Source organism: Electrona antarctica (assembly GCF_951216825.1).
Source record: "Electrona antarctica genome assembly, chromosome: 3".
Classification (NCBI taxonomy): domain Eukaryota; kingdom Metazoa; phylum Chordata; class Actinopteri; order Myctophiformes; family Myctophidae; genus Electrona; species Electrona antarctica.
Window position 1 is genome coordinate 37689769 of NC_136808.1, and position 15570 is coordinate 37705338.

The 15570-nt window shown below is 42.5% G+C and overlaps 1 protein-coding gene across 1 annotated transcript; it reads left to right on the forward strand.

Annotated features, from left to right (window-relative positions):
- Positions 1-7119: 7119 nt before the first annotated feature.
- LOC306919774 (beta-1,3-galactosyltransferase 2-like) lies at positions 7120-8115 on the forward strand (the record flags this gene model as incomplete). Its single annotated transcript, XM_079496325.1, has 1 exon — positions 7120-8115. The coding sequence occupies one exon, from the start codon at positions 7120-7122 to the stop codon at positions 8113-8115; it is 996 nt and encodes a 331-aa protein (XP_079352451.1).
- Positions 8116-15570: the final 7455 nt, after the last annotated feature.

Here is a 15570-nt window from a genome sequence, read left to right on the forward strand (position 1 = left end):
AAGACACAGAGTTTGAAGGATCAAATGATCAGTTTATCAAGTAAGATGAGTTAGTTATAATGGAAATGTATACGGAAAGTGGCGACCTATATACATATATATATATTGTATATATCAATTTACATCTGTACGGAGCCCCTGAATGGCCATGCATTCAAAATATATTTTATCTCGTCCGGACAAGATATTATCTCGTCCGGACAAGATAATTATTATCTTGTCCGGACAAGATATTATCTCGTCCGGACAAGATATTATCTCTTGTCAAGACTTGAAATGAAAAATGGCACTCCAAGGCATTTATTGACGAGCAAGGCAAATGATTTGCCTTTTATAATTGTGTAAATGAGAGAAGCAGAGATCATTGAACGATGACGACTGTCCTGTCCTACAACATTACATGGGACATTCAAATAAAGTTGACGTGCAGCGAGGGAGCAGTGCAGTCTGTAGCACTGTCACCTCTAAGCTAGAAGGTCCCGTGTTCGATTCCCACTTTGAATGCGGTGGGCGCTGTGTTCTCCCTCCACGTCATCAGTGCCCATACCCTAGGTGGGGTTGGCGAAAGGGCCTTTCTGTGTGGAGTTTGCATGTTCTCCCTTGTCCCCTAGGGTAGGTACCCCATAGAGTTATAAAGGATAGTGTGAGGACCGGCTCAGTGGCATTTTGAAGCACCCGGAAGACTGCCGGAAGTACCATTATAACTCATTGGCTCGAGCGAACGAGTGGAGTGGACCTCGAATTTGAGGTCCGCGTTGACGCACGTTACGCACATGACGTCACTGAACGGCCATCCGCCCACCTCCATGAACGTGCTGCAGTTCCACTTTTGGCCAGTAGGTAGTGGCAGCTTCAGCTTGGCCAGCCCTTCTGGGGGTTGAGGTACCCTCACAAAAAAGCATGCAGTAATCTTTGTCTCTAAACTGCCTCCCACTTGCCAACCGGGGTGCATGATGGAGGGCAGAGACAGAATTACCAAGGTTTGACACACCGCGGCATGTTTTATCCGATTCCCGCTGGGGACGCTGTGGGCGCTGTGGGCGTCATCAGTGCCCATACTCAAGGCGGGGTTGACTTCCTGTGTGGAGTTTGCATGTTCTCCACGTGTCCCTAGGCACCCTCACAAAAAACATGCAATCCTGGTCTCTAAACTACCTCCCCCTGGCCAGTTTTTTCCACACGCTACGTCCGACCAGGGAAACTCCCCCCTATCAGGTGAAAAGAAGCAGCTTGGACTCTTCATAGAAGGAAGCATGAGGTCAGTCAGCTGCCCCCCCCCCCCAGGTTGGCAGAGGAAGTGTAGCGCCCAGGATTACATTAGATAATTGACACTGGGTGAAAAAAATGGGTTATAAAAGAGTGGGATAAAAATAAAAAGATAGAGCGAGAGAGAGAGAGAGACAGAGAGCGAGAGAGAGAGAGAGAGAGAGAGAGAGAGAGAGAGAGAGAGAGAGAGAAGGACCACCAAGGCAAAGGAGGGCGGAACTTTCACAATCATTATATTATGATAACACTCAATGACACACAGGCTCACCTCATCAGACCTCAGGCACCTTTCCGTCAAACTATTGTCACACTGCATTCCTTTAAATCATGCCATATAATTAAAAACTTTCATCATACATACATAATGATATGGTTTGACTACAAAACCAACTACGCTAAGTTGACAAACAAAAAAACTAGTTTAACTTGTAGAACTTCCTGTCTTCTCATGTCCTCAAATAACACTCTGAGAAGCCATCTAGGCCTACTGTAATAACCTAATGTGTACTGTAGCTCAACACTGTCCTCTGAGAAGCCATCTATCTATATAGGCCTAGTGTAATAACCTAATGTGTAACTCTCAAGTATGCTACACACCCATTCACCTAAGTGGCCCTTTTTCTCCTGCAACTGTACTGATAAGACCCAATTATTGAAATCCCAAACATGGAATATATGTGGCATATGCATGGCCCGCAGACTCGCTGGGTAACACTTTAACCCTGACATCCCAATTTTGGGCATGTCATTATAGGCTAAAAACAAAAGAGAATTGCTGATCTACAAGCTCACAACATGATCGGCTCCCCCCCCCCCCCCCCCCCCCCCTCTCTCTCTCTGCTCTCTCTCTCTCTCTCTCACGGACGTGCACACACACACACACACACACACACACACACACACACACACACACACACACACACACACACACACACACACACAAACTCTGTCTGTCTGTCTGTCTGTCTGTCTGTCTGTCTGTCTGTCAGACACACGGGGAGAACACAAGCCAGTGACCTCACAGCCCGAGGGCGAGGGCACCGAAGTCCTGACGTCACTGCCCTCTACTGTCAGTAGAGGGCGTCAGTCCACAGGTTCATGTACTTTTTATTTGCATTGTAATCTCCATAGGGGGATTTTAGATCGCCTCATATAAGAACTGTGTTTGAAAAATAAACCGATCACCCCGGCCTTTTCACTCATATGGATATGAAGCATCGACTGAAGGTGGAAATGTACAAATATACCAAAAGAGTAACAAAATAAGCGTTAGAAACGAGTCAAACAACCCAGAGACTACATTTCCGGGTATGCGGGGTGGCTGCATCTGTCCGTCGCACAACAGAAACTGAATGTCAATTACGTTAATTTTTATTTTTATTTTATTGATATTTAATGTTTCGTGGTTAGTACGAGTCGAGTCACCACCAGCTGAGCTTACGTCAACGAGGAATCTCAGGAACGCAATGTGTTGACAGCTGGGCGTGACGTATATTAGCAGCGACATTGCCTTCATATGTAGTTTCAAGGCTTTTGCGGCCACATTAATTCCATTTTCTCCAGAAACTGGCTGTATCAAATATGAATGGACATCATTAACGACGCACAGACAGAAAGGCCGGGGTGGTCGGTTTATTTTTCAAACACAGTTCTTATATGAAGCGACCTAAAATCCCCCTATGGAGATTACAATGCAAATAAAAAAATACATGAACCTGTGTGTTGGTGCCCTCTACTGAAAGTGACGTCAGACTTCGGTGCTCTGGGCTGACATATTAGCTCCAATGGCTCTTCATGCCAGCTGTCAATCACTCAACTCAATGACAGCCAATGGAAGCCGATTTGGGCCGTAATAAATCAGTCCATTTTGACATATTGTGTTTTTCCTCCATGTAACTATTTGATGTTGTTGCTGCTTTAGATTCTACCATTATATCGAAGTATCTCTTCTGAAACATTATAATAATAATTTCTCATCTTTACTCTATAAGATAGGGAGGGCTGCGCCCCACTAGCCCATTGATACCAGCATCCATGGAGTGGAAAGACCTGCGTATTCCCTACGTTTAAACCTTTGAGTCTAACATGTAAACACAATTAAATAAGAAGGTTAACTTTGGCTTTATCCAATTTTCCTATTTTGATTTTGAAAAGTTTGGGCATATTCCTATATGATACCTATTTTGCATATTTAAATGTACAATTTCAGAAAACTTGTAATATAATACAATAAATCATTGTCTTTGCGTACCTGTTCTGACATCTGCATATACTCCATATTTGGGCATGCCTGACAAAGAACTCCATATATGGAGGTATGGGAATAAAAGGGACACAGACATAATAACTGCACGCATATAATATATAATATAATAAGTATAATGTTGACCCTGGAACATCAGAACAAAGAACACCAATGTATTCGCTTAAGCACTTTCATTCACAGAGGTATCCATGTTAAATGTTGACTTTGGTTTTTTACAGTATTTAGTTAGGGACATTCTCCCTCCCACCTTCCTCTCTCTAAAAGTGAAGAATAGGCAGCACACTCATAGCCAGGGAGGTCAAAACATTGATATTCAATCAATTATCCTGCATCGTGTGCTGCCTTTTCTTCACTTTTAGAAACTATTTCAATAAAATAATCAGCTACGTTTTATAAATGTGTATAAACTGTATGTTCCTCATGCTACCACAGGTGTCCCAATTTTAACCGCCTGCAGTATTAAACATGCATGTTGTTAAAGGGCAACTTCACCCTTTTTGCAAAAAAGTCTTTGTGTGTAATATGTGGTTTTATATATTTTTGAGTGGTGTAAACCACTCCTACAACTGGCTTTTGTGTGCATAAAAAAATGACCATGGTTGCTATGTTCAAAATAATTTCTGACGTAATTAAATCACACCCGGGTGAACTGGATGACCGTAGCAACCGTGGTCATTTTCTCTGCGCAAAAACAGCCAGTTGTGAAATCACATCCGGGTGTGATTTCATTACGTCAGATCAGAGCTGATCAGGCTACATAATACCTTACCTTATTTCATTACGTCAGACATTACGTCAGACCACAGCTGATCATGCTATATAAAACCTTACACCACTCAGTTCACACGGGTGTGATTTTTTTTAGCAGTGAGCCCAGTGTCTCTGATGTCATCGACACTGGGCTCACTTACTTCCTGGAGTAGGAACATTAAGCTAGGAACATTAAAGAGGAATGTGCACGGGGGCGTGGCCCGGTCTCCTGCGGGAGGTTTGCACATAGATATATATAAGAAAACTAGATGGCACACCTGCGCTCTGGCCAATGGAGAGCGACGTTGCTACGTGGCGGCCATCTTACCGAGGGGCAGCATTTGCATTGTGTCTATGGGGCATGTACTTTTTAAACATCCATAACTTGCTCAATTTTCAACCGATTTTCAAACGGTTTGGTTTGTTATAAATGTCAGAGACGTCCGCATACTTATATGCTTTTATACAACGTTCATATAAAACACAAAATTAAGCAGATAAGTGTCCTGAATTACAGCCACATTGACAACGTTTGTAATAAACCAACTCGTTTGTAAATCCATCAAGATTTGAGGGAGTTATGACTATTTTTGTTTGAGCTGCCATTGAACATACTAGTGGGCAGTATTATGCCTGTCTTAAGTACCAGGTCTTATTACTTAACTTAAGACCTGGACGTGTGGTCAATGCTCTTTGGCCACTCAGAATAGCCATGGCATTGATCACGCCTCCAGGTCTTTAGTTAAGTAATAAGACCTGGTACTTAAGACACGCATAATACTGCCCACTGTACTGTAGCCCCTCAGCAAGATGGAACAGGCACAGGGGCGTGGCACGGTCTCCTGCGGGCCAGTAGTGGTAGTGCACAGGCGATGGAAACCCACCAAGAGTTCCGTCGAGCCAGCGAATATAACACCTGCGGTTTACTTCCGGGTTGTGAGCAGGCGAATATAAGGGCTTCAGATTAGAATAAGACCTCATAAATAATGTTTTTTTTAAGTAATACATTTATTTAAAAAATGCATTTATGATATGTCTTTTTAAATGGTGTATACTACTAGAGCACTTATATGTGCCCTAAAAGGTTCCTACCGAGGGACCAAATGGACCTATAAGATCTATAAGTGTCAATTTGGTCACTACTCTCTATCATTTAGCTGGGGACTACCTGGAACCCCCTCAAGGACCACTGGTGGTCCCCGGACCACTGGTTGAAAACCACTATAATAATTGCCTATAATAGGCAATCTGAGAATCCATCGGCAAATAAAGGAGAAACAGCGCCCTCTTTTGCTTTAGTTCGCCACACGTATGGTAGGAACATGTGCAAAGTGCCCAATTTAATGGGAATCAATAGTCATTTTAAATCGGTAACAACCTTGTAGGGCACATATAAGTACTCTAGTATACGCCACTTATTCTGAAGCCCTTATATTCGCCAGCTCACAACCCAGAAGTAAACCGCAGGTGTTATATTCGCTGGCTCGATGGAACTCTTGGTGCATGGGTCTCCATCGCCTGTGAACTACCACCGCTGGCCTCCTGCGGGAGGTTTGCACATGTGCAGTGTAAACAGGAACTGCGATGATGGAGTGTTGCAGCAGAGGTGCTAGAGGTGCATGAGAGTTGCAAACCTCCCGCAGGAGACTGTGCCACGCCCCCATCTTCCTTCTTAATGTTCCTAGGACTAGCCAAGGAAGTTTAGAGAAGGAAGTGTCATGGTCACGTGACTGTGCTGCGCCATGACACTTTAATGGGAGCCAAATCTCGCACCGGAAGTTACATGAATACAAAGCAGTGAATGGGGCAAGCTGGACCAGCTCATAATAACAAACATTATTTATGAACCATTGAGATCTGTGTCATAATCGGTTCATATAAAAGAAGACATATCACAGTTTGTTTTCTAATCACTTGCTTTTCGATACCATCATTTTTTTTTTTTAACAGCAGCAGGTATCGTTTCTGTTCCGGGGGTTTCGTGAGATTTGGCTGCCAGACGGTGGACAATCTCGCAATACTTGGCATGTTCAGAAACGTACTTTTTGCTCTTTAGATATCTCTATAAAATGTCACAGTGTACACATCGAAAAGCAACACAGCAGACAATAATGTGTTATATGTCTTCTGTTATTTTACAAAGTACTTTACAAAAGATCTCAGTCATTCAGAAATAGTGTTTGTTCATGAGCTGGTCACTGAGCTCTCATTGACTCCAGTGCATTCTGCCGAACTCCTGGGTGCAGTTTGGCTCCCATGGTGCGACGAATATGCCGTCTGGAATTGCGTGATAGTGAAAATGACGTTGGTGACCTTACCTCCATTTCATATACCTTGGGACTAGCCTATGTTGTCTCGGTAAGACAGCCCTCCCCCTATCCACAAGGAGGAGCAGTACACCAAAGCATTATGGGAATTGTAGTCCAGGAAGGAAGTGAGCCCAGTGTCGATGACATCAGAGACACTGGGCTCACTGCTAAAATCTAAAATATCTAAAACCACATATTACACACATAATATAAAGACCCCCAAGAAAGTGTTCTAAATCTTCTAAACGTCATTAACATATATTTTTTTGCAAAAAGGGTGAAGTGTCCCTTTAAGCTTTTATTTGTTTATTAGACTTATTAAACCTATTGTGAAACAAAGTGTTTCAAACAAAGTGTTTCACAATAGTCAGACCATAAAGACTTGCTGATTTTGATCATGATTTCTCCGTATACCTGCAAGGCTTATTCAGATCCATACCTTGGCTATGACTGCTTGACACGAAGCCATATCGCTTTGAAGTTCTCTCACCAATCCGACTGCGGTCCAAGTGGCAGCAACCAGACACCATGAAGTGGAAGTGGCAGCACATCGCTGCAGTTCTGTGTCTCTCATTCCTAGAGGCCCTGGTCTTTTACGTCTTTCAGTTCAACTATGTCTGGCAGATGGGTGACCACACCGGTGACCAGACCAAGCAGATGACCAGAAACGTGACCACCCAGTGGTCTCCCATCGGCCCAACTCCTGGGCCGTTCCCCTACTACATCATTAGGGAGTCAAACAAATGCCCAAAGGGAAAGCCACCACCATTCCTAGTGTTGCTGATACTCACTGTGGCTAGTGAAGTAGAGGCACGGAATGCCATACGGCAGACATGGGGGAATGAGAGCCTCGCTCCAGGCTTAGGAATCATTCGGCTGTTCCTGTTGGGGGTGCAGGAAAGCAAGCTGGGACGCCTACAGCAGAAGACCCTGGAGGCTGAGAGCCTGAGGCACCACGATATCATTCAGCAGGACTTCTTAGATACCTACTACAACCTGACTTTAAAGACACTGATGGGGATGAACTGGGTGGCCATGCACTGTCCCCGGGCCAGCTATGTTATGAAAACTGACAGTGACATGCTTGTGAACACCGTTTTCCTCATCCACAAGCTGCTGAGACCTGGACTGAAACCCAAGACAAACTACTTTACGGGCTATATCTGGCCATCGAAGGATAGGGCGACAAACCGAAACAAAAGCTCAAAGTGGTACATGCCCCCAGAAGAGTACTCAAACGAAATGTACCCCGAGTTCTGCTCTGGGACGGGCTATGTGTTCTCCGGAGACATGGCGACGAAATTGTACGGAACTTCTCTGAATATTCCCCTCCTGCGTTTGGAAGATGTGTACGTGGCAATCTGCCTTGAAAGGCTAGGGATCAAGCCCACACCGTCGCCCGGCGGGCTGTTCAGCCCCTATAGAGTGCCCTTCTCCAAAGCCATATACAGAAACATAGTCACAAGTCACCATATAGATCCCGGTCGGATGCTGGATTACTGGCACAAAATGTTCTTAAAGTAACACAGCACACTGCTTCATTTCCAAACATACCTACCAACTCATCAATGGAATCTATATTTCTACCTGACCCATTGGTCAAAGGAGGTGTTTCTATTATTTATAATTCTCTCTCATGTTTAGATAGTAATGCCTCCTTGAATTATTTAAAAACTGCTTGGGAAAACGATTTAGGAATATCTATCACTGACGAGCAATGGTCTACATCTCAAAAGTTAGTGCACTCTTCTTCAGTATGCGCCAGGCATGGTCTAATACAATTTAAAATATTACACAGGTTACATTTGTCAAAGGAAAAACTCAACAGAATGTATCCAAATGTGAATCCAGCCTGCGACAGATGTGGCCAGTCGCCGGCCACTCTAGCTCATATGTTCTGGCACTGCACTAAACTAACATCATATTGGCAAAGTATATTTAAATCACTGTCAGACATTGTTGGAAAACCTTTTGACCCGGATCCACTGACAGAAGTTCTAGGAGTTAAAAGCCCCGGGGTCAAATTGTCTACTTTCCAATATACCATGGTAAAATATGTGACTCTACTGGCTCGCAGACTGATACTGTTGAATTGGAAGCAAGCACAGGTTCCGACTCACACTACACTTATGAAAGATGTTATGCACTATTTGCAATTGGAAAAGATAAAGTTTGAATTGAGAGGGAGTGAAGATAGATTTTACCAGACATGGCAACCCTTCATTGACTATTTCAATAGGTGCACGCTAACCCCTCCTACACAATAGATAGATAACAAAATCAAAAATTGGACAGGAAAAAAGAAAAAGAAAGGAACTGAGTGTTTTTTCTTATTTTTCTTATTTTATTTTCTCATTTAAAAAGAAAAATGTCGTGTTGGGAAAGTTTGGCTGAAGTCATGACGTTCGCTGTTTGTTTTCATGTAGCTCCGAAAAGTGTAACCAAATCTGAATGATGCCTCCGGCTCCTCAGAATTTTATTTGCTTTGCTGATTATAAGCATTAACGTTGGTTAAAGTCTAGATTGTAAATATTCATTTAATTCATTTCCTGACTATGTAAGGGACGTTTAAGCTCATAGGCCTACTCGTGAAAGTTACAACTACATGAAACATTGGATTGCATATACATCACTTAGTAATATTAAGTCGAGTCGACATTAAATAAATAAATAAAATGAAAGAAAGAGGCACCCGCACACCGGAATGACATTAAATCGCATGTTTTCACCTCAATGAATAAAGTAAAGTAATCCATGATCCCGCAATCACACCATTTAGTCCACGGATTCGAGGTTCGATGCGTTTTGTGCGTGCATGCTCTCTCGGCAATGTCGGCATTCACTTTATCTGACGGAGAAACTTTGTTCCTCCCTGGTCAGCCAGTCTCAGCAGATCATTTCTAGCAGCCCGAGCCCCCGCTGTTTTCACACCTACTACAGCCAGCATACAAACAAAGAACGATGATTGTTGTGTATTAGCTTGTCTGACTGACACCTTGAGGGAGCTCCTAACTGCATAATGGTCGTTGCAGCGAGAGGCAAGCGTGTAGCCAATACAACGACGATTGTGCAACAAAATGGAAACAGTGCATGTTACCAGCGCCGGGTCGGGAAAAATAAATAGACCAATCAACTCCCAATAGTGCAGGGACATATAGTCCCAAATGACCCCCCCCTCCGGCGCCTATGTGTCTATATAGAGTTAATAAGTTCCTTTGTATCTTCTGTTCTAAATTATAATTTTCACAAGCTAATTTTAACTGCTGTAAGCATGTGCGTCTTCCAAATTTCACCCAAGTGAGACATTTTAAATAGTATAGCAACAGTAAACTTTTTAGCCATTTTAAGCCATTTTATATGATTCTTATTTCTGGGCTTCTTGTTGATAATTGATATGGTCTGTCATTCGTCCATGATATAGCCTACTGTACTGGAGATATTTGAGATAACACAACAATACACTGATAAAAGACATGATTATTATTATGAGTAATCAATGATACTTTATACTTGTTTATAGGAGTCTCACTGTCTCTCAAGCTTAGAACTATGAATTGAATACTCGGGACACCAATGTAAACAGGCCATATAGTCCTTTCATGGGTTCAATCCTTTTAGCATTGTATTTGTATTAAACTGTACTTTCTGTGCCTTCTTTTATTCTGCAAACTGTTAATAAAGTATTCAATCAATTGTATGAAATCGTCAACCCACCTGGTATTTTCAAGTATAAGTGCTTATAGTGAGTTGGCCAGCTTTGTGATTTACCCAATGGGTGACTAAGTATGAGGATTTCAGTATACAAAGACATGAACTACATCTATGACTGGCCATATTTTATGGTTAATAAATAGTTCAATGGCAGCATCAAACCTATACTTAAAATGATGAGACTCTGGATATTACCAACTATATACAATTCAATCATAATGCATTCAGTTTGTGTGCAAAAAAAATTTGGTTCTGAAGACAGGATTTCATGTCAACACACTGACATCTGCAAAACTCTCAACATGTGAAAAATGTGAATTGTGTTAAAACCTGGTTCAGGAACATATCACTACACTGTGATATCATGCTTTATCTCAGCTCAAGACCCACTTCTACACCCTTGCTTTTAATTGATTTATTTGTCTTTTAAAAAAAATGTTATTCATGTCCTCACTGTATTGTTTATGCCCTGCCTTTCTTTTATTTTTTGTGTAAAGCACTTTGAGCTGCATTTCATGTCATGAAAGGTGCTATACAAATAAAGTTTTATTATTATTATTTAAGATAAAGCATTACAAAATGGCTAGGCTACATACAATCTGTACAACATACAGGATTCCATGAAATTGCCAGAACACTGTAGAATACAGTCTAAACCAGTCTAATGTAGTTGTGCTTAAGGGTTTCCATTGTCCTGTCTGTGTGTTCAATTCATAATCAAGACAGGATACTATACAGTACAATAGCCCATGTACGAGAAGAGAGCGTGGGTGGTACTGTACAATATTTTGAGGGTTGCATGTCTATGGCAGCTGGCCTGAAGGGGGCATGTTGTACTGTAAAAACACGATGGCACACAAGTGTGAGCAAGGGTCCCTGGTGGGAGTGTGTTTACTCTGGTGGAGGTGTGAAACATCCATTCATGAACCTTATTTCCACCAAGGCTCAGGTAAGGTTCATGCAAGGAAACTGCTTTGTTTGCTCTGGTAGTGCACAAGAGATTATACTATATACACACACACACACACACACACACACACACACACACACACACACACACACACACACACACACACACACACACACACACACACACACACACACACACACACACACACACACACAGTATATATACAGTATATGACACAAAACAAGAATGACTCAGTCATAACTGCCAGGTGCAGAAAGCTCTTGTTTATGAACATCTACAGCAGGGGTCGGCAAAAGGCAGCCCGCGGGCCAAAACCGGCCATTCGGAAAATATTTCTGGCCTGTGAGAATTATGTTTTTTGTTTTTTTTGTCCTTCTCAATTTTGGAGTGACAGTCCCACATATATGCTATTATGGCTATAATGTCCAAATAGAGAATATTCTCACCTTAAGGATCAGATGCTTATTATTGTTGAGAGAGTGAATATCCGAGGCGAGCAGAGCGGACAATCAGCAGAAGTGACACAAGGTGTGTTTCCATAAAGCCGTTTTTTTTGCGCATTAAGGCTCTTGCAAAAAATCTCCTGGATGGAAACACCTCAAAATGCGAATAAGTCTCCATTTTTTCGCAAAAACACTTTTTCGCTTGAGGTGGCGGGTTTTGGGGCTATATCGAAAAAGTGAAATGCGCAAATGGGGTATGGAAACACTTGCGGAAAAGATTTTTAATTAGAAAGCATTAAACTCGTATCACTTTTGAACAGTTGGAAAAGAAGAAAAAAAACACGCAATGGTTTGATCATGGAAGTTAGATGAATATAATTCTCCAAAACACCTCGGAACGGACGAGGGGAGACTACTAAAATACGCTATTATTGCTATAATGTCCATAGAGAATGTATCACCACCAACTATAAGGATGCTTTTAAACTGGTAGGCCTATTGCCTGGCATTGCAAGAAACCGTGATGAAACCACGAACGGCTTTTGCCGTTTGCATTGATGAGAGACATAGGCCTATACACTGTAACCTATACCAGCTGCAATGATATCGCAAAACTGTGCAATCAATATATAAACGACCAATTTATCCCCCTGTAGCCTATACTGTAGGCTACTGTACATGCGCCCCGAATATGAATGCAAGTTCAAGCCTGCATGTATAAGGATTACCTTTCGTCGCACGATGGTGTCGTGCAGATAACAATACGATGTACAAGACCAAGTGCCCGATGAGACGCTTTGTCAGCTTATAGATCAGTACTGAACTTCTGACACAATGTACCGTGGTAAATATTAAGAAGCGCATATCAAGCAACAGTCTGTAGCCTATACTTGTGTGTGTCTTAGAGTATATATTAATAGAGACGGCACCGGATTTCTCCTCTCATCCACTTGCATTCAGTTGCTCAAAAGCGCATGAGGCGATTTCACTCCTCCTTCCGGCTAGGAACAAAGTGCATTCTGGGAAGAATTGGGCCAAATCGTGAATGCGCTGGAACGTCATATCATTGCACGCGTTCACGTATGAAAGAGCGTTCACGTGTCATCATGAACGTGCGCAATGATAGTCAACGGACCAGAATTGGCCCAGCGCTGCAATACCAAATTCGGCCACTATGTCCATTTCTCCTCAGGGTTTCCTCCGGGTGCCGTCTCTATTCATATATAGAGCACCGAAGTCCTGACGTCACTGTCAGTAGAGGGCGTCAGTCCACAGGTTCATGTACTTTTTATTTGCATTGTAATCTCCATAGGGGGATTTTAGATCGCCTCATATAAGAACTGTGTTTGAAAAATAAACCGATCACCTCAGCCTTTTCACTCATATGGATATGAAGCATCGACTGAAGGTGGAAATGTACAAATATACCCAAAGAGTAACAAAATACAACAACCCAGAGACTACATTTCCAGGTAGGCGGGTGGCTGCATCTGCTCGTCGCACAACAGAAACTGAATGTCAATTACGTTTATTTTAATTTTATTGATATTTAATGTTTCGTGGTTAGTACGAGTCGAGTCACCACCAGCTGAGCTTACGTCAACGAGGAATCTCAGGAACGCAATGTGTTGACAGCTGGGCGTGACGTATATTAGCAGCGACATTGCCTTCATATGTAGTTTCAAGGCTTTTGCGGCCACATTAATTCCATTTTCTCCAGAAACTGGCTGTATCAAATATGAATGGACATCATTAACGACGCACAGCACTCCCCTGACAGAAAGGCCGGGGTGGTCGGTTTATTTTTCAAACACAGTTCTTATATGAAGCGACCTAAAATCGCCCTATGGAGATTTCAATGCAAATAAAAAAATATGAACCTGTGTGTTGGTGCCCTCTACTGAAAGTGACGTCAGACTTCGGTGCTCTATACTCTAAGGTGTGTGTGCGTGTGTGTGCTCGCGCGCGTGTTTATTGCGAGGCAGCAGAGGGTGGCTGGCTGTCGGAAAAAACACACTTTATTATAGGGACGATCACACACACACACACACACACACACACACACACACACACACACACACACACGGCACACCTGGACTACACTATATGTCCATATAGAATAGCCTATTCCCCGCCAATTAAGGATGTTTTAAAACTTTTATATAACGTGCCTGGCCCTGCATGGTCCCTGCAGGCTATTCGATCCATGCATGCTTCATCTATTCTTATATATTCATTGATGAAACACAAGTTACAGTTACACAACTGTTTTACAGCTGCAATCAATCAATCAATCAATCTATAAACGTTATGCTCCAATCGAGTCCCGACGTATAGCGTGTGAAAACGTGTACGTCACCAAGAGGGGGGCGGCGTCTGAAAAGCTAGGGGCGGCCCTCTCGTGGGCATTAAATTCTAGCCCACATCACTCAGAATAGAGTGACGGTGGTATGTTTTTGTAATTGAGCTCGTTCTTGGCGACAACATAGTGAACCAACACCAGGATGGATAGAAAGAACGTCGGGCCCAAATACATTACAAGGACAAGGAAAATGTTGTGAACAAACACGGCTGTGCTGAATACTGGACAACTCACCCCGGTGAGTTGTCTTCACTTTCTGACATGTCGGAGTGAGTTGTCTGTACTTTCCGCTGGGGCGAGTTGGGCGAGAAAGTACGGACAGCTCACCCCGAAAGTCCAGACAACTCACCCCGGTGAGTTGTCTTCACTTTCTGACATTGCGGGGTGAGTTGTCTGTACTTTCCGTGGCACCCATTACAGTAGGCCTAATGCAATTTCGGATCTAACTATCGGTTCCTACAGACGTGCGCAGTCACGGCTAATTATTTATTTATTTAACAGTAAAATCCGGTGAAACACTTGTAAGTAAGGAGTAGAGCGTCTCTCTCTCTATGCAGCATTGAGGGGGGGGGGGGGTCGTTTGTGGATAATGTTTGCGCTTCAAAGGCAGAGTCTCACGGCTGTACAAAGTTGCTAATTAGACTGCACTCCCAACGGACGCATGATCAATCAATCACAGTTCTAATAGGCCTACTTATACTGACTGAATTACATCTGAATAGCAAAGCAATATTGACCCCCCCCCCCCAACAACGATGATGATATGGCTACTGCTAGTTATACATTAGCATGTGAGAAATTACAAGTGACCTTATATAACCATTCAGCCACACACACACACACACACACACACACACACACACACACACACACACACACACACACACACACACACACACACACACACACACACACACACACACACACACACTTTAATTCAGGAAGATAAGGTTGAATGAATCTAGATTATATATAGGATAAATGGGATAAATCATTCAGATTATACAAGGAAATGAGTGGAATCAGAGGTTTAAAGACATTTTCAACAATTTAAGATCTCCATTTTGGCAGGAATATGCTTGGAAGATGGAAACAATGTTGCACATTCATCTAATCATATGGGTAGGCTACTGGGTAGCCTACAAACAATAATGTTTGTATTTGTAAGGTTTATTAAATGTATGAATTTGACCTTGACATACTTAAAAGGGAATAGCACTCATTTTCGACATTTTACTGTGTTATAAATATATTTACATCTGTAGCCTATATTGTGACTGTGCTATCATGCCTTGACTTAATTATACTTATATATTATTGTAGAAATTGTTGTTGTTGTTGTAAAGTTCTGAAAATATCCAATAGGAACTATGTCACCATTAGTTCAGTAAAGTATATAAAAGAGCTCAAAGGCTACATATTCAGTCAGACAACTCACCCCGAAAGTGAAAACAACTCACCCCGAAAGTGGCCGAAAGTGAAGACATCTCACCCCCGAAAGTGAAGACATCTCACCCCTGGTGAGTTGTCCG